The sequence below is a fragment of the Chlamydotis macqueenii genome, chromosome 19 (genome assembly GCF_036417535.1).
Source record: "Chlamydotis macqueenii isolate bChlMac1 chromosome 19, bChlMac1.mat, whole genome shotgun sequence".
Lineage (NCBI taxonomy): Eukaryota > Metazoa > Chordata > Aves > Otidiformes > Otididae > Chlamydotis > Chlamydotis macqueenii.
In genome coordinates this window covers 10,560,940-10,588,649 of record NC_141574.1, presented here as the reverse complement: position 1 = coordinate 10,588,649, position 27,710 = coordinate 10,560,940, and the positions used below count along the sequence as shown (strand labels likewise).

At 50.4% G+C, this 27,710-nt stretch overlaps 1 protein-coding gene across 4 annotated transcripts in view; it reads right to left on the bottom strand.

Moving 5' to 3' along the window:
* The window catches only part of LOC104477575 (S-adenosyl-L-methionine-dependent tRNA 4-demethylwyosine synthase TYW1), a 98,126-nt gene that overhangs the window by 17,566 nt on the left and 52,850 nt on the right, over window positions 1–27,710 (bottom strand). For all 4 annotated transcript variants that reach the window (XM_086763274.1, XM_086763273.1, XM_086763275.1 and 1 more), the window contains one exon: window positions 7,476–7,586. In XM_086763274.1, coding sequence (XP_086619400.1) covers window positions 7,476–7,586 — 111 coding nt within the window. The remainder of the gene's footprint in view (window positions 1–7,475; window positions 7,587–27,710) is intronic.

Genomic DNA, 27,710 nt, shown 5'->3' with positions numbered 1-27,710 from the left:
CCTCAGTAATACACAAAGACAGTTATTAAGACATCAAGTATTAAAAAACGAAACCATTCTATTGTGCGCCCTGAGCTCTTCTACCACCTTCCCTGCAGCAGCAACATCAACGATGCTGCCTCTTAATTAGCCTTTAATAAGGGTGCTTTCAGCGTCCTAATCACGCCACGCAGCTTTAGCCCAATCCCTGGAACGCAGCAGCCTTTTGGAAAGCATCTCAGCTATTCCTGGTTACGTGGGTACGAACCCGGAGCGAGCTACGCATGCTCTAGATTTCCATGCTGCTGTTAACGAGCCGAGCGTGCGACGCCGCGTGCCAAGACGGTTATCGCTGCTGCGAGGAGCGCATCGCCTCCGCGGCGACCTGGCTCCTTGCCGGAGATCTCGACAGCCAGCATCGTTTTAATCCATGGGGCTGTAAAGGAAAAATTACTGGGGAACTAAATATGACAGCGCTTTGTTTCTCAACTCCGAAACTCCAGGCTTCCCAAGTTAATTACTGAACACGAGAATGTTCTTAACTCCTAGTCCACAAATCATAAATTTGTTTAATTGAGGCTCAGCAAATAAACTGGAGAACAAAGCACCAGCCAAGCTGTGAGTGACAGAGCCGCTACTCACGAACTGGGACAGCCCTGACCCCAGACAAACACAAAACACCCCAAATGACACGGTAATAGATTGCCATCTCTGCAATAAAAACGCGTACGGTCTGAGCACCAGCACTGCCCAAATTATACACACAAGCTCTCACGCACGGAGAGCCCGATTCGGGCTCGTCGGTTGTTTTTAATAACTGCTTTCAAGTTGATTTACCAAAGGACATCAGTGTACGTGTGGCAGTTCAATCTGAGACGCAGGAATGGAAGCGGTTGGTCACGCAGCATAACCCCAGTATAACACCAGCTCTCCAGATGCGCCGCACATCTGGCTACATGCAGATCACTGCTACGGCAGCTCATGAATCTTCAGCGACTCCCTTCAAGTTGAAGGAACTCCTCCTGTGAGAGCTAAATTCAGAGATGCTGGATGCAGCCCTTGATTCCAGCTCCTCCAAATGGGCCATACAGCTATCGAGAGAGAAACGGCCGCCGTTAAATCACTCACCCCCTGCTCCTTACGCCCCGAAAAAGAGGGAGGTGGGAAGAGTAGAAGAACTGGAAGGCAGGAGGTGAATTTTCAGGCAGTGATCTGCTTTGCTACGACCCACTCCTACCCTGCCTCAGTTTCCCCAGCTGTAAAACACAGCACGTGGTGCCAGCCCTTCTCCTGCCAGCATGCCCTCAGAGCTATGGAGAGAAGTTTATGGCTGCAGCAACGCTGGGCCATCACACACAACCGGTCTCCACACTCTTCATTCTCTCCAGCTTCCCCTGGTCATTCCTAAAAGCCTCCCAAGCCTAATGCAATTGCCATGCCCTGTGCTTCTCGCTTGTTTTAGACACTAACCTTTATTGAAACACAAAAAAATAGATAAGAACAATCCATTTTAGCCTGGATTTTCAATCAGGCTTACATTTGCACCCAAGCCCACGGCCAGACTGCAAAAATTCCTCCTCAATTTCAGAGAGGTACTTCTGTCAACACAGGTTTGGATGAAGACTGACTTTTCGACGAAACTGTGTCCTAGGCCACTTGAAAATTCCAAATTTAATAATTCACCTATGTTTGCAATGAAACTTGTTACCGAGCCTTACTGTGCACTCACAGCGTGAGAAATCCCACGATGGCAGGCTGAACTCCTCAGACACATCCATCAGCGACTTGTGACCTCCAGCTGGACCAGCAGCGCCGGCAGGCTGGGTCCCTGCCTGCCACCCGCCGATGCTGACAGGGAACGGAGCAGCTCTCAGCAGAGGCTGCTCAGGAGCCACGCAGAGCCCAGGACAACTGGGATTTACCCAGCGGAGCCAGCCCCCTCGGGTGCCCAACCGCCCAGCGCGACGGGGAGGTGGCACCACCCCGCGCACAGCCGGCCACCTTGTGTCTTGGACCCACAGTTTGGAGGATGTTAAGTGGTCACTGTTTTTTTTCAGGTATAATTGGAAATGACACGTTGTTTGGATTTATTTTATAGCAGGCACTAGGACAGCAGATTTTTAACTTCACCTTCTCTTCGTGTAAACGCAGGCTGAAACGGCAGCGAGACTCCCAAAAGCTTTTTGACAGGTGGGGCAATTGCCTCTTGCTGCATGCAATTAAAAACTCATTAAAGCAGAGCTCATTTTCCTCATTATTTTAAGCACTTAAATAATCTGTACTGTTTAATATGACAAGACTGAGCAGACTGGGACACATACTTCCCTCTGATCCCTCCTCCCAGACATTCACCTGCTCATTTTAATTCGGTACCAAAGCTTAAGACGGGAAGAGCGGGAGCCGCAGCCCCAGAACATCCTCTTCAGCTCCGCCGGACACCCGGCCCACCCACCAACACGGGCTGAGCGCGAGGATGCTGGGCCGGAGCCGGAGCTGCGGAACAATCAGGGACAAGTGCTGGCAAGTGGCTGGAAACTGATTTCCCAAAGGCAGGCTGGAGGAAACGCTGTGCCTGACTCTCATCTCCGCTCTGCCCGAGCCCCGCTCAGTCAGCACCACAGCACCAACAGCCCTTGAACAAAGGACAAGCCAGGCAGGCTTTGCTTTTATTTTCCCCCCTCCTTCTTAAATCGAGACACATGGAGAGGAGCAGCGAGGCTTTGCCCAGGCAGGGAGCCACGCTGCTCTTGAGAGCTGCAAGATGAAGCTTCGCTTCAGCAAACACAGAGCCCTTCCCCAGGGACACCATTCCATGGCAGCTCTGGCCACAGCAACCGGATCTCCCTCCCCATCGCAGAAGCAGCTCCGAAACGCAAAGCCGGGTTTGCGAGGCTGAGCGCTTGGCACACATCCTTGCACACGCACAACCTCAATGCACGGACACAGCCACAATCCAGCGCGCCCAGCCGCTTCGGGCTCTGTCTGCGGTGCGCAGAGCCCAGCCTGGGTTCCCGCGCGCTCCTCTGGCCTCGCACGGACGCGACCCCGCAGCACGCTCCCTCGCACGTCGCGATGAGCTCCTTCGGACCTGTTCATATTTCATACGGAAGACAATCAACTGCCTACAGCTATGACAGTGACACTGTGGCACTAAAACAGACCGATGCAAGAAATAACATGGATGTATATATTAATAACTTGGGTTTCACAGGAGGGTAATCAAGGCTAATTTCTATCGGCTTCAGTAAGAGAAAAGGGCCCGCAGAGTTCCACTGTGTAAGGTACTCATGGCAATGAGAACAAGTATTAAGCCCGGCAAGAATCTAAATCTCTATCCACTCCAGCCCCTGAGCCGCTCTGGAGCAACAGGGGATTAGCTACATTCATTTTAAATGAACGTCATTTATCTCAAGTATTTAACCAGGAAATCCCGCTGAGATGAGCCTCATTTTCTAGCAGATGCTTTAGAGTCTCTTGTAATATTTTTTGTTGTTTATTTGCTTTGAGCAGGATCTAGTCCTTGCCTTTTTAACCTATCACACCGGGGTTTTAGGAAAAAAAAAAAGCTAAGCCCTATCCACACACCAAGTAGACTCTTCAATATGCTTCATTCTCAAAGCAACACAAGAAATTACTTTTAATCAAAAATATCAGGTCTTTTGGGGACCATTCCCAGGTCACAAAGGCTATGTTGAACACCACGACTTCCAGAGCTAGACTACAGGCCAGTTACACGCTGGGAGAAGATCTCCAAGTGCAGATCAATAGAGTGCATTGACTGGGAGCACCAGCAGCAGTCACGAATGCCGGACTCGATCCACCTCAACCCTGCCTGTCCTCCTTTGGGTCTGAATTTACCTCCTGACTTCATCCACTTGACTGTATCAAGCATCACTGGGAACACTGTGGGATGGTATCTGTGTGACCAACTGCTTACAGACACCTTGCCTGCAGAACCCCGAACTCCAAGGCGTTGGGGGGTCTCTGCTCTTTTCCTTCGCTGGGAAGGAGCTCTGCTCACCTTTTATTCCGGAGCAGCCGGCCATCCCAGGGACAGAACCCTTGGCTCCTCGCTTCGCCCCACAGGGAGAAGTGACGAAGCACCCTGACGCATTCTTGGCTCCAGTTTGCTCAACAGTGCAGCTCAGCTGCCTCCGAAACCGCCGCAGGGGCCACCAGCACCAGTGGTCCTGCCGTAAGAGAAGGCTGATCTCACGAGGAAGGCATCGGACAAGAGTTTTGCAAGCCAGGATTAAAGATGATCGACGAAAACGAGCGCACAGCTGAAGGCAAAGGGGGGCAACCCACTCATGTAGTTAGGTCAGACCAGCAGCAACACAACTCGTCGTTCAGCAGCCACTCCAGAACCTGTCCTTACTCCTTCTGGCCAACAAAAGGGAAAACTGGTTCATGCTTGAGGTGAGAAACCACGCAATCCCCTCACACTTCAAAGTCACAGACCGTGCAGCAAGAGGAGAAAGCCACTGCACCTCCCTACCGAGCCAAACCTTCCGCACGTCAGGAACGCTGCTGTTCAGCGGGAACCGGCAGACGAAACCACACAAAACAAATACGGCCACTGACTGGGCGAATACTGTGTTTAGTGAGAGTTACTTCCCCGCTGCAGCGCTCACTTTTTGGAACATTACACTTGCTTCAGAGAGGCAAGGAAGGAAAGCAACTTTGTTAAAAAATCCTTGCTCTCACATAAAAACATCTCAAAAATCTGTGAGCAAGCCCTTTTGTCCAACTTTGGGTCTATTTAAACACAATCCAGTGTAAGGCAAATCCACTGCTGCAGGGAAGTCACCGTAACACTTCACGGCTTTTTAGCAGGACGAAACGCCATTCAGACCCCAAACGCTGCCACGCAGAGCTGCACCCTTTGTTCCAGGCAGCAGCAAGATCAGCGCAGGTCCCGCAATGCTGCTCACAACGGCGTGCTCCGCACCTCGAGTATACGAACCCTGCTCTCCTGTCTTCGAAACGATAACAGGACTCCACAGCTCCACTGAAAAGCTCAATTAAATGGAGAAAAATGGAGACAATTTCAGAGTCTGCTGGTGAACAAGGTGGAGCAGCACCCTGACAACTCCTTCCTGCTGCTGAAGCCAAAAAGCAATCAGTGTCTGCTCTTGTCCTCAGCTTTCTGCCTCTGTCTTGCGGAGCTTGGCTGCTGTCAGACTCGCTGTACAGTTTTGAGAGCTTTGGAAAATCATGCTCCCTCTGCTAGACTGGAAACTAAGAGCAAACTGTAGATGATGCTTTTGGAGTACACAGATCGTGATGAAGCTGTGAAGCTGTGCTGCAGTTTTTAATGACAGCTGTAACCAGGGAAGGGGAGACTTTCCCCACAATCCTAGCCTGAGTACAGCACCCAGCAGAGACAAGGCAGAGATGCTGCATCCTCTGAAAATGCTTAAACCTGAGTTTCCCTGTGTCCCTGAGTACCGCTCTTGGGATGGGAAAGACAAGAGACTTTCCACATGCCAACTACAGACTGCTTTCGGGGCCACAGTATAGGCACAGGACTAAATCATTCACAGAGGAAGAAACTGAGGCACAAGATGTCCTGTCCCTTAGCGTGAAGGCACCACGCTCTGGCCAGGACCACCCCTCTGCCTGAGGGACGCTTCTGTCCTCCAGCACTTGCAGAAATTCATTTACCAGCTGGAAAGTCAGAAATATGTCACACTTCCGGAAATGACTTCAGAGTAAGGCATCTTGCTTGCAAGTTCAACTAAGTAACATTAAACACAGTCGTTTTAAAAAAAACCAAACCCACACCAGCAAACTCACACTTGTATCAGTCTCAAACCCACCCAAGAGCACGTGGCCAGACAGCGCATGCTTCCCCTCTGCAGCTGGTGTTGGCAGGTACAGGAGCAAGGCTGAACCAGCCACACCACCACGCTGTGTGGTTTTCGGGGACGTCACGCAGCCCTTCTCTGCCTCAGTTCACACTTTTGCGAACGGGGCGAAGTGTTCAATAGAGATCCCTTCCTTGGGGAAAACTGCTCGTGGGTGGGGCTCTGACGACCACTTGGAAGCACTTGGAGTGCGAGGACGAGGTTTGCGATCGAAGCAGCATGGGCAGGAGCCTGTCCCAGCTCAAAGAGTGCCAGGAGCACGTCTACGACCTCCTCGTTTCTCACCCATTTCCCAGGCAGCCTGGGGCATGATTGTGCCAGCGAAGAGCCACCGGGCGAGCCGAGCTCCACGCCGCTGGGAAACCACGACTCTAAGGCGGAGTCCTTCCCCAGGCAACCGGAGCGGCAGCCCTCTGCCTTGGAGGAGACAGATGTCCTCCCCGGAGAGCGCTCAGGGCAGTCTGCGCCAAGAAACATTGATTAACTTACACCTGATTCATTTTACTAATTAAAGTCAGTACGGATGACGGAGCTGTCTAAGCAGCACGCACGCCAGCAGCCCCATGCTGAGGGCTGGTGTGCACACCCAGCTCTGCCTCCCGGCACGCTGGCAGGATCCTGCGCTACCGGGCTGCAGGAAGGGAATCAGGAGAGGCGCGGTGCGAAGGAGCGCCCTGCAGCTAGGTTTTACCCGAGGAATACAGAGAACATTGTAACTGAGGCTTCTTCCCCAAACCACGCTCAAAATCTCATTTTGTAGGAAGCTATCAACTGCAGCAGCACGTTCAGAGAGAAAGAGACCTCTCAGTACTGATAACGCCAAAACCTTTGGGTTTTGTTTCATAAGGAAACTGCAGCGAGCTCCAGGCTTTTTCTTCAAAGCAGCAGTAAATAAAGGTCAAAAAGACTGAGAGAGAGAGAAAGAAAAGAGAAAGGAAAGAGAAAGTCCAGGAGTAATAGAGTTATAAAACACAGAGCTGAGGGAAAGGAGCTCTGGATGAGAGCACTGACAGTGATTTCTTTACAGAGCACTTTGTAACGTGCCTGTTTCACGCTCTCTATATGCTAAACTGCTTAACCCCAGGATACAGCACCTCCCGCCCCGCTGTATCTCTCACGCTCCTGCTCGTACCCAGAGGATAACACTGCTCTGTTTGCACAGCCAGACCAATACCACACCAATAAACCAGACCTGGCCACCTTTTTCCCCAGCAGAATTTGAGACCAGGATGGAAAGAATAATAACCTACCAGCTTGTCCCAGGATATTTTGTTTAAAATGTTGGTCGACATAAAGAAGGAATATCTATTTATCAGTCTCTGCCTTCATGAGAAATACAAAAAGATCAGAGGGTTATGATTCTGCTGGGCAGAAATTGATGCTGGCTGGTACAAAGCTTGTCTTGCATAACACTGAAGACTTCACTAAATGCATTCATAAGATACCGGAAACTTGGCTGCCTCACATTAAAAGCAGGAGATAAGTTCCCTATGCATCGCTGAAATCTTTGGAAGAATTGCATCTACTTGTATAACTTTAAGACTGCGGGCAGGGGAGGAGGGAAATGGGGAAGAAAAAAAGTAAAATACCAATGGAAAAAACCCAAGATAGCTCCGTGCAGCTCACCTTGACCTCGATGAAGTCTGGTTTACCAAGGGATATCAGGTCAGCATAGGCTTTGAGCTCATCCACGTTCCAAGCCTTCACCAGGGTCAGCCTATAAACAGTGCGCTGTTGCTGAAACAAAAAAATTACATTAGCAACACATTCTGACCCAGGAAGGACGGTCCAGCCTTGCACACAGCTTCAAACAGAAAAAAAAAAAATTAATTTATTCCAAGAACCCAGGGGCTAAAACAAACCATACCCAAACCAGGAGTCACCTCACTTGTTCTTTCAAGAAAGCCACCCCACAGCATCTGTGAGCTGAGCCATCTTCTGCTGTACAGAGATGTATTTTCCCTCTACATATCCCAGGCACTTTGTTTTTCAGGAGCTTTACCTCAATGGGAAGATAACCACAAAGTTTCTCTCTCTGATTTCCTTCTCCAGGCATAAAATTTCACCATTGGTTGCTACACAGATATTTTTGTTTTCTCCAGCCAGACCATCTGGCATCGGTAACTTTTGGACAGGTTGACCAAGAGCAGACCGACCACAGCCTGCCCCTGTCTGCGAACTCTTCCAGCGCATCAGGGACAAGATCGCGGAGAAAAGCCTCTTCGCGACCGGTTACGTGGAACATTTTATTGGAAGCACAGAGTGACAATTAAAATCACAGCGCTAACGACTACGAGAGGAACGACCACCCTTGTTACCCTCCGCAGAGGGCAGCTGGGTCCGGGCCTGGCAGCACCCCTGCCCTCCCCATCCCGCTGCCGAGCGCCGCGGCTCCTCACCGCAGCCCTGCCTCTCCCAGATCCCGGATCTGAGTGATTTCTGCGCACAGCGGCAGACGGCACTCTGAGAACTCCTGCCCTTGGAGTTATTCCTATTTTCCCTCTAAGGGCTGCTCCACAAAGAAGTTACCGGTGACAAAGAGACTTCTACCAACATGAGCACGTGGCCATAGACCCAACTCAGTCTCACTGCTTACATCGCCTCGTTTCATCTTTCCTCTCTCCTTCCCTTCATCCTCCACCAACGTTTTATTTCACTTCTCTCCTGAATTTATTTATAGAGTAATCTTCCAGCAAAATTGTTTTTTTAATTAACTCATTTTCCGTCCCTGGCACACTGTAGACTGTGAAATGTGACAGAAGCCCCAGTTCAGCCAGAGCGAGAGAGCGCCGTAACAAATCCACAGCAGCGCAGGACTCCGCAGCCGGCGCCGGGCTGTATCCCAGGGCGGGGACCTCACGGCACAGCAAGGGCTGGAATCAAATTCTCCTGCTCCAGAAAGCCCAGGCTTAGACTCAGGTTAAGATATTCTTCCTCACCATGACACGCAGGTGGCGCGGGGTTCCCTGAACGCCATGCCATGCGTGGGAAGCACGCGCACCGTTTATCACGTTTCTCAACCCAAAAGGACAAGCTGACGAGGAGATCTGCTACCGAACAGAGCTCCCCAAACCAAACCTCAGAGCGTTTCCCACTGCAACATCTCTGACAGCTTCCACTGGCCAGAGGCAAGGCAGGGACGCATCCCGCGACCCTTTAATAGCCTCGGACTGGGACTCAAAGTTCATGCTATTACCCCTCCCCAGACAAAACCAGTAGTTCCCAGTACCAATCCCCAATCTAGCCACGTTTTAGTTCTTCAGAGCCCCTGACCTACACGTCACATAAGTGAATTTTCCCTTTGTATAAAAACCAAAGCACCACTTACCTAAAACACACTCCTATGTTTTTCACAGGGAAAAAAAAACATTTTCTACATCATTTTGCTACAGAAACATTCCAGATTATTTACTAACAAATAACTAGAGGACAAACATAAAAAACAGGAGAATCATCTTCCTCCCGCTAACATCTGAAGACGGCCGGGGCAGGTATGCACACACAGAGGACTAAAAAAAGTCCATGGAGAGTAACTTTAAAGTATTATTGAGATAGTGATTATTGAAGGCTAAATATTACAAGAATTAAAACAGCGGCCTCTACTTCTCCTGCAGCATATAATCACGTATTTAAGGACAAGAGACTCTTATGATTTGAATGGATGGGCAAAGAAAAGTCCAGGTCAAGAGACAACTTGTAGGTCTGAAATCAACAGTTGATTACTACAGAGAAAAATAGTAGAAGGAAACAATATAAAAAAAAAAAATGAATGCATCATTTGCCATATAACAGGGAAAGAAGAAACCAGAGGGAAAATATCTAACAGGAGGAAAAACTCCAACACACACCCGCCTGCCAATTGTCTGAAGTGATTAGATACCCAATTAATCAGGAAATGTCTCCCCAAAGGTCAGCTCACACTGGTAAACAAATGCAGGCTGCTTCAAGGCAACGGTAAACAAAAATCATCTCTAACACCAGCCCCTTCCACAGGCTGCCCATCCAGACCCAGTCCTCACACTGGGAGGTCTGGTCCCCAGTGCAACCGTCGGGGTGGGGAGCCCACCATGAAGCGAAATCTTTAGGGGCATTTCTTTTTTCTTTTTTTTTTTTTTTTTTTTCAGGATGATTTTGTGCTAAAATTAAGAGCAAGTTTGTAGATGTCGGTTGTGCACGGCAAATGTCGCCTAGCGATGAGCACCCAGCGAGCGGGACCACACATCCCGGGACATCCAGCACAGCAGCATCGCCACGGCTGGCTGGAGTCCGCAGCAGCGGAGGGCATAAAGGGAAAAAAAAGAAAATCTCAACCTTGACACAGAGAAATAAAACACAGGGATGAGAGTCTTGGAAAAATCCACTTGATCTTCAGAGAGCAGATACCTGCTATTTGGGGAATCCGAACACGACACACAGGTGATGGGAGACAGGCGCAGGCAGAAACTGCTCCCAAGTGCTGGAATGAAGGGTAACAAACAATATCAACGGATGTGGGGCAGGCTCCTGGAGACCAGGGAAAAATATTTATACCTAGCCCAGGGGTGATGTGGATGGGCTAGAGCTTCGCAGACTTCCAGGTACCCGGCGTGCCGGCAGCTCGGGAGGCCATTTGCCATTTGCTATGCTGAAGGGCACGCGTGTGACAAGTGGCACTTACAGCACTGCCACGCTGCCTGGGGCAAGCTTAGAAACTGCCACCAACTGTTCTGCCAAGGTTCAGTTCCTTCACGAAATCTCCAAAAGGACAGAAAACGTTTTCTAGAGGCTGAAGGACCACTTGCAGTGATTAAGAAAAGAAAAAGGAGCATCTTTGTTGGGAGCAAAAATTGAAGTGATTGGATAGAGATGACTCAGAGTGCCCTGCTGTGATTTCAGAGGAGCATGCTGCGAGTCTGGGGGTGCGAGGGGGGCACACCGGTTCACCTCTCCATCTCTGCTGGCAGATGAACGTGCCAAACGCACCCATACCCCACAGGAGAGCACGCTGGAGGGGACTGCTCACAGCTCATCTTTCTGGACAAAAGTATACTGGAAACAATTTATTTTTTTTTAATCTATGCCTAGTCTATTAAAAATGGATGAAATCAGATTGTGAAGATTAACATAAACGATTATTAAAGAGGAGACACACACACTTGGTTCCCATTTGCCAACCCTCAGCACTCCAGGCCATCACCAGGACTCCTGTCCCAGCACAGCTCGCCAGGAGGTGGCACAGAGGAAGGGCTCTTGCTTGTTCCGACAGATGCGGCTCAATCCTCTGCTGAGGCAGAAGATGGGGTCCCCTGGGGTTCATAAGCACGGGGCTGACCCTACGGAGCCCTGCTGCCTCCTGGGATCGCAGGAACTGCCTCCAGCACCTGTCAGCTTCTTTTATACATGCCTGGTTGTTTCCCAGCTGGTCCCTGCAACTGGCAAAGCAGATGGGGCAGAAAGGGCGAGCGTGACATGAAAGCTGGTGTGAAGGCGCACGGCCACCAACAGCTGCTTCTGGCCTGCAGCAGGCCAAAACCCAACCAGATCAGCCGAAATCTTGCAAAAATACAAACATTTACCAAAAAAAATCTTATGTTGGCAGAGGACATCCATGTGCAATGATGACCACCGAGCAGTCTGCCAGCCTTCCTCCCCTTGCCTCTGGTGTCTGAAGTCCAGCCACGTGTCATCTTGCAGCCAGGGTGAGTGGGGACACCCTCCACCCAGCGTCTTGGTGCCTGCAACCATTGGGATCATCTCACCTCTCCCCTCAGTAATCTAAAAGATGGGTTTTAGGGACTAATCCCTAATCACTCGCTGTGCTTTGTTCTTAGAACTCTTAACAGTTTGTGCCCTCTCCCAGTTCAGAACTGGGCTGAGGCATGTGAACACTTTTTCTTAAAAAAAAAAAAAAAAAAAAAAATTACTCATTTTACACTCATTCTGCAGTGGGACTGAACATAAATGCCCCCCAAAAAATGGTTCGAAGCTCTGGCTGACAGGCTGAACACAGGAGGAATGCTGTCAGAGCCAAGCAAACGCAATATTGCAAGAAGAGTTTTGTGGAGACAACGAAACATTACAGCTCTCATCACAACATTTCTCATGTGCATTATGCACGACGCTCCAGCAAGTGTCTCTTCTCACGGCAATGGGGCTTGCATGAAGGGATGTGATTTTTTTCCTCCCATTTAAATCTCATTTTTAATACTCTCCAATATACATCCTAGATCATTTTAGAAGCCTAACGTTAAAGTTCAAGTACTTCATAAAACTAAAACTGCTACAGGTTGCACCAGAGGAGGTTTAGATTGGACGTGAGGAAAAACTTTTTCTCCCAAAGAGTGGTCAGGCACTGGAATGGCCTGCCCAGGGAGGTGGTGGAGTCTCCGTCCCTGGCAGTGTTCAAGAGGCGGCTTGATGAGAAGCTACAGGATATGGTTTAGTAGCTGTGGCAGCAATGGTAGTGGGAAGACGGTTGGACTAGATGATCTTATAGGTCCCATCCAACCATGTGATTCTATGATTCTATGATTCTAGGTGCAATAAAAGGGCTTTCCCCCCCCGGGCAGCACTAACCGACACGTAAGAACTGTGGTGGGTGTGTGTTATCCATCACCCAACTACCACACCAACGGCATTAACTAATCACAACGGGCGGTGAAAGCAGCTAAAGAAGCGAAAACACTGCCAGAGGAATACAGAAAGGAAGCAGAGAAATCAGAAATTAATATTGCTCCTGAAGAAGCCTCTTTCCAGAGGGCAGCATTTCTCCAGCATCGCCTGAGCAGAGAGAAAAGCCACTTTTTGAGAAGTGATAGAAGGGACAGATCAGAATGACTGAGGGCCTACCACCACAAAACGTTACATACAAGGAAGCCTTGCAGACCGCCGGCGGTACAAATACACAATCCCGGTTTATTAATGGATTATTTGTGTTTGGCTGTACGACAGGGCCCCAGGAGAGCCTCTTCTAAGGACAGAAAAACAAGAAATAAGAGCGTAAGCCCTGAGAATGTAATGATCTAAAACATCAGGATATAAAAGCGGATTGCAATGCTTTATGTCCCATGTTTCCAGGAAAAGCAACCATTATTTCACTTCAGACAGCCATCAGAATGACATTAGCAGAAAAGGGAAAGTGGATTCGATAATGAGCCTTTCGAACGGGGGAGAGCGGAGGACATGGAACCGCATCCATGTTACGTCCAAGAGCTCTTGATCAGCTGCCGGGAAGGGGCCGCCCCAGGGCCTGCAGCGCTCCGCGTGCCCGTGGGGTGGCAAAGGAAAGTGAGAGATGGGAGAGAAAACAGGAGAGTACGCCCTTGTAAATAAATACCTGGGGGGGAGGAAAGCAGACGGAGCCAGACTCTTCCCAGCAACGTCCAGGGAAAGGACAAGACAACGGGCACAGGCTGTAGCACAGCAAATTGCCTTTGTAAGTGAAATTTCTACAGGGAAGGCGGCTGAACACCAGAAGAGGTGGCCTAGGAAGGCTGAGGAGCCTCCATGCTCGGAGACATTCAGCACTCGCTGCTCCGAGCTGGCCCTGCTTTGAGCAGGACGGTTGGACCGGACAATCTCCAGGCGCCTTCCCACCTCGACAGCTCCCATCCTGCCCGTTCGCAGCTGCAGATTTTCTTCAGGTGCCTTTCAGGAGGAGAACTGAGGGCAGCGTGCAGACCAGCTCCAGGAGGAAGGACTACAAGCAGTAGATGGTAGAGAAGGTTCTCATAGATGAGGCGAGCATTGGCACAAACCAACAATTTGGGAGGGCAGCAGGCAGCCCGTGGTGCAGCCAAGCAGCCAAATTACAGCCAGAGCGGGAGCCCTACCACCCATCAGGTTATAATCAAGTGAGACCAAATAACCAGCAGCTGAGGCCTCAGTGAAGAGGCTTCCCTGGAAACATCCAAGGCCAGGCTGGACGGAGCTCTGAGCAACCTGATCTGGTTGCATCAGGACTCTACAAAGAGTCTACAATGAGTGAACACCAAATGAAGCCACTATGGCTGCACTCCAGGCCCAAGCGGTCTCGTCGCAGGGCCACAGCAGAATATTGCACCGGACTTCTCGGTGCTTCTGCTCCGATCCACAGCTGATCGGTGGAGGAGAGCTCATCTCACTTTCTGTCCCTGCAAGGCACAGGACAGAACTGTGACACGGCTGCAGGTCACAACACATTCACCGTGCAGCCGGGAGGGCTACAGATGGAGGAGTCTGGCCCTGCCAAAAATCTTAGCAGCCTCCAAAGAGGTTAAGCCATCATTGTTGGGTTACTCTTGCCCTTGGTAAGACAGTTGACTCGGGAAGAGATGCCACTCTGACAGAGCACATCATCGTAACGGCAACAAACACAGGTCACAGCACATACCAGTGGCACGAAGCCCATCCTTGAGAGCAGCCAAAACAGCAGCAGGAAGGGCCCGTGCTGCTGCTTCAGGACAACTAGCATCAGGCACCACGAGTCCATCATGCTGTGAGATGTTCCTCCAGGCCAGCACACAGCGCTTGGGACAAAGGGACAACGTGTTTCTGTGATCCTGCCCCGCTCTGGTGAACTTTCAACCCACCATCTTGTGTACAAAAAGCAGTTGAGGTGCTTTTGCCCACACAGGACACTGAGCACGAGAGCAGAAACTGGGCAATTTTATACAAATAACCTGAGCAAAGGTTTGGGAAGGCAAGGGGTAACACGGCAGACTTCTCTAAAATATAGCACATGCAGTTTCTGTGGGATTGTATGTGGTAGCTGGTCCATCAGAGACACCTTAATACAGAATATTGTCCCAGAATATGTAGAAACTTGTCACACTTTTATAACAGGGTCCCAAATATGCGGCTCAGCAGGGGCCAGCTCAGCTTTCTGCTCCCCGAACACTCGAGGACAAGGGAATGAAGAACCCACGTGGAGAAAAGCAGCACTTTCACTTCAGGCAACTCCTGCTAAAAATCTTTCCAAGCTATCCCAAAAAGCATTGCATCCTTTGAACACCAGAACAGGGCACAAGTTAAAAAATAAACTGAACATGGTGTCTCATGCCCTGGTCCCAGCAACAACCGCGCCAGAGCTCAAAGTCATGACCATGGCCAGCAGACGGGGATGTGGCTCCTTCCCTCCGTCCTCCGCAGGGCGGCCGAGACTGGTGAACCCACGGAGGAGTCTCCAGGCTGCCGCACGCTTGCAGCCCTCGAGCGTCTCATGTTTAGACACAACGTCAGGCACTGCCGTGGCTCCGCAGCCCAGCTTGGACCGCAGCGGGGCCACCTCCCCAGCTACGCCAAGCCCAGCGTCAGCCCAGCCTCGGAGCGGCATGCAGCAGCACTGACATTTCTTTCCATTTCCAAGGTGGTGACATTTTCCTTTGTAACCATCCTAGAATTTTCTTAGCGCTATAACATTTGCAAATCAGCATTTTCTGAACGGACATACTTTACTGATGGCCCAATCTCAAAGCCAAGCCACCGAACGCACGTCAGACCGAAGCCGAGCCCATGAGGTGACGCCGCTGTCCCGCACTTGCTGGCCCAGAAGACGTGGAAATAAAGGATTCTCATGTCAGTTTGACAAAGCGCTCCCTTCTCGCTTCAGTAACCAAGAGGGATTGGGGCTTTTTTTTATCATTTCTTTTTCATTCCCTCCTCCTCAACATTAATCTTTTCCTAGATCAAATATAATTACTCTTCATAAAACATCCCAGGTCTCATCTCAGGAGGAAGAGGGAGGGGTGAACACGCCAACCATGCTGCAAGGAGCAGGCTGCTGGGCTGATGGCTCCACGCGAGGCTGGGGGGCAGAGGAGCACCTCCCTTCTCCAGCCGGGGTAGGGAGGCAGCGGGAACAGGACTGGACCTCACGGGGCTGCAGAAGGGTGGGATGAAGGGCAGAGGAGACAAATCCCCTCCTCCAAACAACGCACTGGGGTCCTGCAAGACCCTTACCTTTGATCACCTCACTTGAAATGGCTCTTTTAATAAAGCTCTTCCTCCCCTTTGGAAATAAAGACACCAAACCCCAGATTTCAACACAGCAGCTTAAAGTCAGATATTCTGAAGACTTGCACACCCTCCTTAGATATAGATAAAGTAATTTTATTGCTAGAAAATGACATTTCATTCACAGACAACTCAACATAAATCCGTATTTCGCAGCTAATGAAGCTCAAGTAACAAAACCAACATTGTCCATAGAAACACTGCTTTGCTTAAGGGGAAAAAGCTCTCTTTGGGGAGAAGAAACTACGGTGCAGACTCTAAACAGAAACTGCTCTTTCACACAGCTCCGCAGATCCTTTGCAGGTATTTGATGAAGAACAGGAGGCCACTCCAAAAAACAGCATCTTAATTTCACCGATATTTCTTATTCTCTTCAACGAAAGGCTCGACCTGCACACTGACTCCCCGACACATTTTCAGAGCTTCCCAGCTGGAAAGGACCCGCTCCGATCACGATTAAAGCCCGCCAAAAAACCAAAACGCACGCGCAGCCCCACAGCGCTGGCACTTCTGGCAGGCTCCCGGCTCCCGCGCGGCGGCAGGCGAGCTGCCCTTTCCGAAAGAAGGGAAGAAAGGAGAAGCCGTCCCCTCCCAGGACTCGCTGCGGTTCCCGTGCTCAGGTTATGCAACGCCGTACTGAGTGAGCGGGTCCTGAATAAAGATATCAAAGCAAATTTCACACTTGGAATGTGATCACGGGGATGCGATCAGAAAAGAAAACCTCTCTGCAGGCAAGTATCTACTCACCATGGTCAGTAACACGCATCTTCATGCATAACGCCCCACGAAGGGTAAAAGATCCAAAACACAGCAAAATGAAATCTCAAATGCCAACACACCCCGAATGTCCCAGCTTCCCAAGCCCTTCCAGCACAGCCCGGGGACAGTCTCTGTACGAGGACTGGAGACCACCTCTGCCTCTCCCGATCCCAGCGCTGCTGAGCCTCCAGGCCCCCAGAAGCTCTGCAGAAGAGCTGTGGCACCCATTGCGCTCCAGGAGAACATCAACGGGGAAAGACGCAGTGCCCTTGAAAGGACGGCAGATTAATCTAGTTTTTGGTACCCAGGACCCTCCCCTTAAATAACAGGCTCACCGCCTCTTTGGACTCATCGATCACTACACAAGCAGCCCCGAATACCGGCACTGGCGAGGTGACATCCTCCTAAATGTCACATCACAACACCTGGAAGAACTCTGCTGGGCAGATCTGCACAGCAGATGGGGATTTTTTCCCCTTCAAAGATTAACCCAGCACAAAGCACAGAAGTTTTCAGCTTCCTTTCTTCAGGGTAATACAGTCATTAAATTAAAGCAAAAACCTGAATAGGTTATGCTGCGTAGGTACCCACTAAAAACACACATTGTTCACGCATTTGCTATTAATACACCAGTTTAATGCAAGTTGGGGCTTTGTCTTCATGGCTAAAAAAGGTGCATATTACCTCAGGATAATTAACACATTAGCTACTCTGCTGTAAAACCAGTGCAAAGCTCAGAACTTCGATTCTACTGGTAGAAAAGCGAGCACGCTCAACCCCAGCACTCACCTGCAGAGCAGAACCGAAGCCCTCGGTCTTCACCCAGGATCTTACAGCACAAGAGCTGTCCCTTTGTCATCCCCAGGACAGGGGACAAAACCACCCTCATCCCCACCACACTCTTCTTGGAGCCTGCACTGGCTCAACATTCAAGTCCTAATGCCAAAGAATCACAGAATACCAGAAGGGTTTGGGTGGGAAGGGACCTTCAAAGCCCATGCAGTCCAACCCCTCTGCGAGGAGCAGGGACATCTCCAACCAGACCAAGTTCTTGTTTTACACAAAATAAGTTTGTACTGACCAACTTTGAAATTCTGCCTCGAAACAAAAAGAAAATCCCGGAGTGAGACAAGCACATCAGCGCTGATTCCCAAGCCAGATTTTTAAATGTGAGAAATTCCTCGGCTGGTGAGCAGCCTGGCTGATGAACGAAGCACAAGAATAAACAATCCAGACTGGAAATCAAGGAGAAAATAAATCAAGTTTCATTATCTTACCTTCCTACACCACCATCCTAAGTGACATTCTCCTCCATAATCATTCACCCCTCACTCACCACCTATTGCTTGTGATCTACTTTATGGCTTCACACTTCAGTAGAAGTTAACCAGTTGAGTTAAACATCTCTAGAAATAAAATAAAGCACAGCAGCTTTGTTCTGAGACTAAAAATGTTTTTAAGTAAATCCAGAACCGTGACTGCTCCTTATCCATTTTCCAGACTCACTTTTAATAGAGCACCAGCAATATTCCAGTGAGTGTTTGTTTCTTCTCGGTATTTCTAGGGCAGTTTCAAGGAACTAGCGTGTAAAACTTACACCGAGGGAAAAAAAAGTCCAATGCAACGCAGCTTAAAACAGATCATATCAAATCTGCAGAAAAAAAAAGCACTTTGAGGTGGCTGTTACCAGACCACACAGCCTGATGGCATTTCCTTTCCTGGGGAACAGAGGGTGTTTGACACCAGACCGTCAGAAAAAGCACCAGCGTGAGCCTGGGTAGCGCTCCCACCGAGCCCCGCGCCAAGGAGCTGTCACAACCAAAGCCAGGCTGAAATCTGGGCACAAAGGGAACTCGTGAAACTGAAAAATGCCCTTGCATCAGGACAACACCTTCAGCAACGCCCCAGGTTTGTGCCCAGGTCTCAGCGACTTTGACAAGAGCAAAACCAGAAGCCTGACGGGAATGCTCTGTGACGGGGATGCTCTGTGACGGCTCTCAAACACGGACGGGATCAGGACCTCTGCCGCACAGGCGTCTTCCAATTAAGCACGGCAGCCGTCCCGCGGGTCGGAGCGGCAGCTGCTGCAGCAGCGGGGCCCTGCCACGGCGGCACCGAGCGACGAGCACTTTGTCCAGCCCCAGCTGCTGCACTTCAAGACAGAGTGAGGATGAGCACGGGAGCTGGGCCAGGAGCTGACCCGCTCAGCCCCCCTGCTCCATCGCATCTGCAAAATCCAGGAGAATTCACTGACTGGCTTTGATCTGGCCATAGAAGTGATTTCTATTTAAGCTGAGAAGGCACCTCCACTGGGCCACCACTCTGTGTGCAAGGTCACAGGATGGGGTGGACACTTGTGTCTGGTCACTTGTGGGGAAGAGAAGAGGCATTCAGGCCCAGCCCCACGATGGGCAAGAGTTGAAACCACCCTCTGGGACCTCCCACAGCCTCCTTTCATATCACCTTCCCCAAAAGAGGCGCACGTCCCAGCTCCAGCTCCATGACCCGATGGCGCGGGCTGGGCTGCCGGCCCAAGGGTGAGGGCAGCCTGCAGTACCTGCTGTGGGGTCCTGGGGAGGCACCGCTCCAAACGCCTCACTCCACCGCGCACAACTAACCTGGCAGTGCAAGGCAGGCGAGCAAAGGACAATACTGAGAACAGTCTACAGACAAGATGGAGAGCCCCAAAGATGGGAGGCAAAGTGAGGAGCCCATGTCAAACAGTAACGTGCAAAATATCTTAACACACAGAGACTGGGGAACTTAAAGAACAAAGCTGAATGGCATTCATCTGGGCAAAAAAAAGGTGAGGGATAAGAGCAGTTTAAAATCAGAGCCTAAATTTGGCCAAACGCTTCTGGCCAAAGAATGAACTGAACGTTCACCAAAGTCTCTTCAGATCCAGCGGAGGAACCCGATCTCCCCACGCCAGCTGCCAGGTGCTCAGTGTTTTTAAGCCGTCCCAGCAGTTATTTATACACACAGCTTCTTTACGGGCCTCGGTAGTTGGAAATCTCGGCCAGGAAAACAACATCCCACTGAAATTCTGCAGGGCTCTAAAAGAATATTTCTCAAAACCAGAGCGTCCTGCTCAGCGATGGGGCGCACAGGAAGGAAGAACAAACTGCATTTTAAATAATCCTGTAACGATGGTGGTGTAAGTGAGCAATTGCAGAGGCATCATGTCTGTAAGGTGAAAAGAGAGCCCATGATTTGACAAAATGTCAGCGCTTTCACGGGTGTAACTGACGGACGGCAGCGACGCCGCCATGACGGACGCGTGACCGAGGGAACGGCGCGGCACACCAAGCACACCTCGGCCGCAGGGAAGGGGCTATTGTATCTGAGAGAATAAACTCACACTCGTTATCTCAAGAAACAACAAACCAGCAACGCAGCTTCAAGAGTCAAATGATGCAAGCAGGCATTAATCTGCCATAAAAACATAATTACCTCGTTAAAAATCATTCTCACAGTCTGCGAAGCAAAAGATTCACAATATTTTTCTTCTGGGTTTTGGCCAAATCATTTAAAACAACTGAAAGCCCCAGCTGAAAAACTGGCCTATTTCATTTAACAAAGAACAACACAAGCAAGGAGTCTGAAATAAATTTCTTCCCTATTGATTAAACAATCCTTGCAAGACTACTGCTCTGGTAAAGCACCTCGCAAAAACCCAGCAGTTCGGCTCTAAAGTAACGAACGCTATGGAAAAGTAAATGGGCTTTAAATGTTTTAACTGCCCATCCTATCGAACAGCGGAGCTCCAGCTCGAGCTGGGGGCAGAGCGTGCTCTGGTGCAGCGCCAGGCAGGAGGTGACACGCGAAGGGGGGACGCTCCCCAGCCGAGCACGCAGGGGACTGACACCGTGCAGGGACAGGCCTGGGGAAGCAGCCCACGGACAGCACCAGGACGATGCTCCAGAACGCGCTCGGGCTCCGGAGATCCATCCTGCTGCAGAGCAGCTGCTTCCAGCGGCCACCGGTAACCCCCCTCCAAACCTTTCCCTCCAGCACCCACCCAAGCATGCCAGTGCAGCGCCGGGACCTTCTAGCAGCTCCCGCAGGCTTTGTCTCTGGCTCTGAGCTTTGGCCTCAGGGAGCTGGACTCCTTTCAGTTCCCACTGGGCTACAGGATTCCTCCCTACAGCTACACTCTATGAAAACTTGCAGAGCATCACCGCTTGAAAGCGGGCAGCGATACCTGAACTCCTCGGCCAGTGCCCCAGCATTGGTGGACAAGAAGCTCAACAGGAGCCGGCAATGCGCCCTCGCAGCCCAGAAGGCCAACGGCATCCTGCGCTGCATCCCCAGCAGCGTGGGCAGCAGGTCAAGGGAGGGGATTCTGCCCCTCTGCTCTGCTCTGGTGAGACCCCACCTGGAGTGCTGCATCCAGCTCTGGAGCCCCCAACATTCCAGGCCAGGTTGGCCGGGGCTCTGAGCAACCTGATCTGGTTGGAGATGTCCCTGCTCCTTGCAGGGGGGTTGGACTGGATGGGCTTTAATGGTCCCTTCCCACCCAAACTATCCTGTGATTCTATGATTTCCATCTGATGAGATAACGTACCCACCCAGCTACCCCAGCCTCGCAGCCAGGCCAGCATCACGGAGCAGCGTCTGGAGAGACGGCAGGCTGACAGCTCACTAGCCAAGCATCACTTTTGCTTGCCAAGGAGCTGCCGCTACATTTCTGCGCAGCGCTCCGGTCCCCTTGCAGCTGCGCAAAGACGCATCCAGCTGCAGGCAACCATCTCTCCTGCCTTGGCACGATAAAAACCACTACGCACACTTCTACACATCCCAGGACCACCGGGTGACCATCACAGATTGCATCCCTGATCCGGGCTGTGTGTACCTACTGGGGGGACATCCCCGGGTACCCCAGCTCTATGGAAGTCAGCCACTGGCATGAGCAAAGCTCATCTCTGCTCAGCCCCACTCCTGTGCTTGATGTGCTCTCAAGCGTAGAGACATGAGCACGAAGTAACTGAGCATCTCTGAAAGCTACCAGGTAAGATTCTCTGGAAGCATCACGCGAAACGCAGAAACTGCTGTTTGCCATTTCTCCTCGGATGAAACTGCTGATAGCTTTGCCAACGTAAGAAACGCAGGGACTACAGCACACGGATTCAGAATCTCCTCTGAAGCTGCTAAATTGCTGGAGCAGTCTGAGCCAAGCACGCCAACCTCACCCTGAAGCAGAGGAGAGCCCCCTCACCAGCCAACACGTAGCACCGAACGGACCGGGGCACCGATCCATGCGACACTTCTGCAAGCCTGGACCGGCCCCGGCCATCTGAACACGCCTGCACCGCTGCGTCCACCGCAGCTAGCCCCTTACGAGAGAGTTTCCCACCCTCTCCGAAGCAGTACGCCTCCCTGACTTTGCCTCGCACGAGTCCCTGAGGACGCTCCCTCTGCTTCGGAGCGGTACCAGGGGCACCAGCACGCCCGTTAACACACTCCCATCAAACCCATTTTCCTGTCTGCAGTGTTTTCGCCTTAATTATACGCTCACCATCCGAGATGAGAGAAATAGTCACTCTTGCAGATGCTTTGTCAACTCATCTCTCCTGAAATGTCAAATGAACAGATTCAACGAACCCAACAAACACTCCTGATCTGAATCACCACACCAGCGCCGCTGATAACCAGTTAGCGAGCAGAGAAACCCACAGTTAACGCGTTTAGCAGAACGGAATATTGTGCAATGCTCTGCACAGCCCAGTCTGTGGCATTTGGCCCAGTTACTCCAGCTTTACAGGCTTAAATAAAAACACGTTCTAAAATACAGCGCAGATACAACTTTCCTTTGCCTAGCTGCCACCAGCAGAATTTTAGGCTCCCTCTTTCCTTTTTAAGAGTTCACACAAAAACACACACACGCTCTGTCTGCTCAGGGTGCTTTTACACGAAGACTGCTGCTTTATTTCACAACTGAGGGATGCAAAATTGAGGAGACGTCCCCAGGATCACGGGGTCTGGTGGGGCAGCGGGCAGTTCTGGCTCGCAAAGCCGAGCCCCAGGGAACCGAGCAGCCCTTGGCCAGCGATGGGGTTAATAAACAGGAGGAGGGTCAGAAGGGGGAACAGAGACTGACTTGAACCAAGTCCTCAAAAAGCCAAGCCTGGCATCTCTCATGCAGTCTTGAAGGAAGAGCTGAAGGCAAAAGAAAGATCATGGTTAATAAATCATAGAATCATAGCATGGTTAGGGTTGGAAGGGACCCTCAAAGGCCACGCAGTCCAACCCCCCTGCTTGCAGGGACATCTCCAACCAGATCAGGTTGCTCACAGCCCCAGACAACCTGGCCTGGAATGTTTCCAGGGATGGGGCATCCACCGCCTCTCTGGGCAACCTGGGCCAGTGCTCCACCACCCTCAGTGTAAAACATTTCTTCCTAATATCCAATCTGAATCTCTCTCCCTCTGTTTTAAAACCATGACCCCTTGTCTTGGCACAACAGGCCCTGCTGAAGAGTCTCTCCCCACCTTTCCTGAAGGTCCCCCTTTAGGCACTGGAAGGCCACCAGAAGGTCTCCCCGGAACCTCCTCTTCTCCAGGCTCAACAGCCCCAGCTCTCTCAGCCTGGCCTCACAGCAGAGCTGCTCCAGCCCTCTTATCATCTTCGTGGCCTCCTCTGGACCCTCTCCAACAGCTCCACGTCCTTCTGATGTTGGGGGCTCCAGAGCTGGATGCAGTACTGCAGGTGGAGTCTCACCAGAGCGGAGCAGAGGGGCAGAATCCCCTCCCTCGACCTGCTGCCCACGCTGCTGGGGATGCAGCCCAGGATGCGGTAGGTTTCTGGGCCGCAAGCACCCATTGCCTGCTCATGTTGAGTTCCTCATCCACCAGCACCCCCAAGTCCGTCTCCTCAGGGCTGCTCTCAATCCTTTCTCCAAAAAGTGTAAGGATAGCAAATACTTCTTAACTGTGAGTAGCAGAAGAGCTAGGCAAGCTAACTGACGCGTGCTAGTTCAGGCATGAAAGGGTGAACCTGGAAGAGGAGGAGGAGGGCCCTCAGCTTCTCCCATCTGCACTTCCCAGGTCAGAGCCTGTTTCCAGGAGACGGCGAGGGTGGCAGCTGGGCAGCTGTAACCGCTCCCCTGGGGAGAGCACGCAGCACACGAACAGCCCACAGGCACGGGCACCCCAAAGCGCCAGGGAGCAGTGAGGAGGAGGGAACTGGTGTGGGACAAGAGGCCAAGGACTGAGAAAACGCTGATTCTATTCCCACCTCTGGCTCAGGCCTGCGGAGCGCCCAGAGGGACCTTGCCTTCCTCTCCAGTCTCACCATCCTCTTCACAGGACGCACAGGAACAGCCAGCCGCGTGCAGTAACACAGCATGCTGGTTGTGAAGCGCGTGTGTGAACATTTTCCCCTTTTCTTGCCTGCAAGCAAACCACGAGGTGCTGGAACAGAAGAAGATTTCACTCCCTCCGCAGCCAAGGATCTCGCCGAAGTCTCACGTGGAGCGCTGCTTGCGGTAAGCTAACTGAAAGGAGCCGATGTATTTCAGAGACAATAACTTTAATATTAAACGTTGCACCTCGGTGACACTCGCCCCATTGCATCTCAAAAGTCTTACGCCAGAAGTCTCATTAGCAAAACCATTAAAGCAAGCACACAGCTGGTGGAGAGCATTTATGTGCAGAAGAGTCAAACCCTTTTAAATTTGTAGTGGCAAAATTGATTACCGATTCTAACATCTGTTGCAAATTTTACATTTAAATTCTCTTTAAAAAGTCACTCAGCTCAGAAACATCCAACTCGGTCTGCAAAGCCCTCCCCCAGCAACCACATAAGTGATCTCCACGCAAATCAAACGTGCTCTTTTCATAAACGCAATTGTTACTGACATATATGACATAATAAGCATCAAAATGGGCTTAAGGTGTAAATCAATGTATTTGCACGACGTTTGTAATCACACAGAAGACAAGGCTGACTTTGAAGAAAGGATCACACTGAGTGGGGGAGGAGGGGGGCAAAAAAAGACTAAAGTAAACAGCACCAGACTCAAGCCTGAAAACATTTAAACGTGCAAGCTGGCATCTTCACCATCCAGAAACGTAACAGGAACTACCTGCGAGCAGTGTGCAATGCAGAACTGGAAGATGGCAATGGGAGATGTTTTTATATTCCATGCCTTTCACTGGACAAACCATCCCTGTCACCCTCCAGCATGGATTGCGTAGCCACAGGCGCCAAACCCACGTACTGCCAAACGTGATGTCCGAGGACACGCACAGCTAAGAATTCTCCTTTTTAGTCCTTTTTTAATAGGAAAAAAAAAAACACCAAAAAACCAGAGATATTTGTTGCACCTTGCCCACAGAGCCATGATCCTGTTTCTCTATGAAATCTTAATTCCCTTGAAGTAGAAAAAAAAAACTGACGGCAAGGTCTAAAGCAAGAGTGTGTACGATGCCTAAAGACACAAGTGGAACTGAACTCCAGAAAACACCAATAAGCTGTTTCTTTTGCTTTTTGTGACCCTCCTGGAAGGACAGGGAGGATAAGGTTCTGCTTCATCATCAGTTCCTGCAGTGCCATAACATCTATTAACCTAAAGAGTTTCCCCCCTGTTCGCTTTGCGCGTGGCTTCAATCTGTTTGAGAGAACATTGGCTCCTGTCCTGGGAAAGTTAACGCAGTTCAGCAGCGTCTGCTTGGCGGCTGGCAGCACAGCAAGAACTACCGTGAGGTGCAGTGTATCAGGCAGATTGGATGGGATTTATCACAATTAAGTCAAGAAGAGACAGACAGAAGAGGTGACACCACGTCAAGGCTGGAAGAACGCTCACATGCTCTGAGGAGCAACCCCAGGGACCGAGCTCACGCGCATCCGTGGAGCGGCAGCTTCTTGCTTCAACAGCTACCTTGTTCTCTGAACGGGTGGAAAAAAGCACGCTCAGAGATGCTGCAATGTAATGTCAAATCACTAACGGGGCACGTCCTGCTGGTACGTCCCTCACCATCTTTTGTCCAGTTATTTTCAAAGCACTTGGGCAAAAATCTGTAAGAACTTTTGCCATACTGGGTCACTGCATCCTCACTTCATTTTTCAGCACTCAGTGGGGGATTCCCATTCATCTCAGTCAGCATCCCAATGGCTTGGGAAAACACTTGGTGATTGATGGACGACAACAGCAAGAACAACAGTTTTCAAAATTTCTCAGCCTACAGAATCTGGCCTAGCAACGTTGAGGGAAACAGAAGTCAAAACACAAATGGATCACAAGTCTGACTGCTGGTGGGTGAGAGCTCACAGAGCATCGGTTCGTATTTCCGTGCTCAGATAGCACACACTTGGTTAATGCCATTTTCAAAAAAAACCATCAACTTGATCATAAAACTCCAAGGGATGGAAAACCTACTTCTTCCCTCTTGAGCTTCTGGAACTTTATTATTAATTAGTACCTCATTTCTCACTTGGATACAGCATTTTAGAATCACATAACAGTTTGGGTGGGAAGGGACCCTCAAAGCCCGTCCAGTCCAACCCCCCTGCCAGGAGCAGGGACATCTCCAACCAGATCAGGTTGCTCACAGCCCCGGCCAACCTGGCCTGGAATGTTTCCAGGGATGGGGCATCCACCACCTCTCTGGGCAACCTGGGCCAGTGCTCCACCACCCTCAGTGTAAAAAATTCCTTCCTTGTGTCCAGTCTGAATCTGCCTCCCTCTATCTTAAAACCATGACCCCTCGTCCTGTCACAACAGGCCCTGCTGAAGAGTCTCTCCCCATCTTCCTTGTAGGTCCCCTTTAGGCACTGGAATACTTTTGAAGAAGCCATGGCTGGAAGAAATGCCTTTCCTACACCAGAACAGACTTCTCATCCTCATTCTCATCATAAGGACTCACATCCTCAGTCCTTCCTCCAAGCGCTTGTCTATCACGTCACATCACCTTTCAGTCGTTCTGATGAACTCAAGGCTGTCAGAAGACGAGACTACAAGACTTCTCAAGCATGACATTTGGAAAGGGCACATTCTAAATCGCACTTGTTAACGTCTTTCTTTTTCCTCTCAGTTTCATGTGGAGGACAGAAGACACGGGACAAGAAACAAATGGAGCCTTCTGGAAGTTTACCTGCTGCTTAACAAACTCCTCTCGCAAGAAATTTCTCAGCATAGAAAATTTAACACTGAGATCATCTCCGTGGGAATTGCTCTAGAAAGGATGAAACTTGCTCCAGGTAGCAGTGGACAAAGAGGGGGGTCCTTGCTGTTTGCTGCAAAGTATCGCAGAAGATTTTTATCTTTCAATCCTGAATGTCCTTTGAAAATGCTGTAGCAACCAGTTATCAACACGCTGTATGATGCCATCAGATCGTACTAGGAACAATTCGTTATTAAATTAACTCCTTTGTTAAGGGCTCGAGAACTTTGCACGGAACTTCCGTTAAAATCATGAAATCTGTTATCAGTGGAACTACCTCACTAAGGCAACAGATCTGAGTCCGGATGGTTTGTCAGGCAGTGTGAAAATATGGGACTCATATTTTGTTTCCAGATATATTAGCATCACTTTCCCAACACAACGCATCCGCATTTCCCCACCTTTTCTGAGAGAGGAGCTGTATTTCTCAAGAATCACAGCTGCATTTCAGCACCTTTCACTCATCGCAGCCCTGCAGAACGGTGCTCATCACCACACACGAACACCAAGCAACTTCTGCCCAGAAGCAGTTCAAGATAATTTCTGGGTACCAGAACCATGTATAACACTAAGGAAAACCTAACAAACAGCAGCTCCCCACAACTTCTTGCCGTCCCCCGCGCGCGATTATGCAATATACAGCTGAGCAGAGCTGTGCATTACCAACTGGAACAACTATTAATTGGCTTTTGTGCTATCAGCGTTTCAAGGACCCTTCAAAGTTCAGTCGCTTTGAGGAGAAAGTGCACCTGCTAGTTGAGCTGCTTTTTCCTCTCCTCTTCACCTTGACCAGCTTATTTTTAGCCCTGTGGACAGATTTGCCAATACTTTCACCTTCAATTCTTCACAAGGAAACTTCTGACAACACACGGGAATGAGTGAACCATATCTACCCAGGGTCAGGAGAGGCAGAGGAAAGAAACGATAGGCAAAAGTAAGTTCCCAAAAGGCTTTTTCAATATTTTTG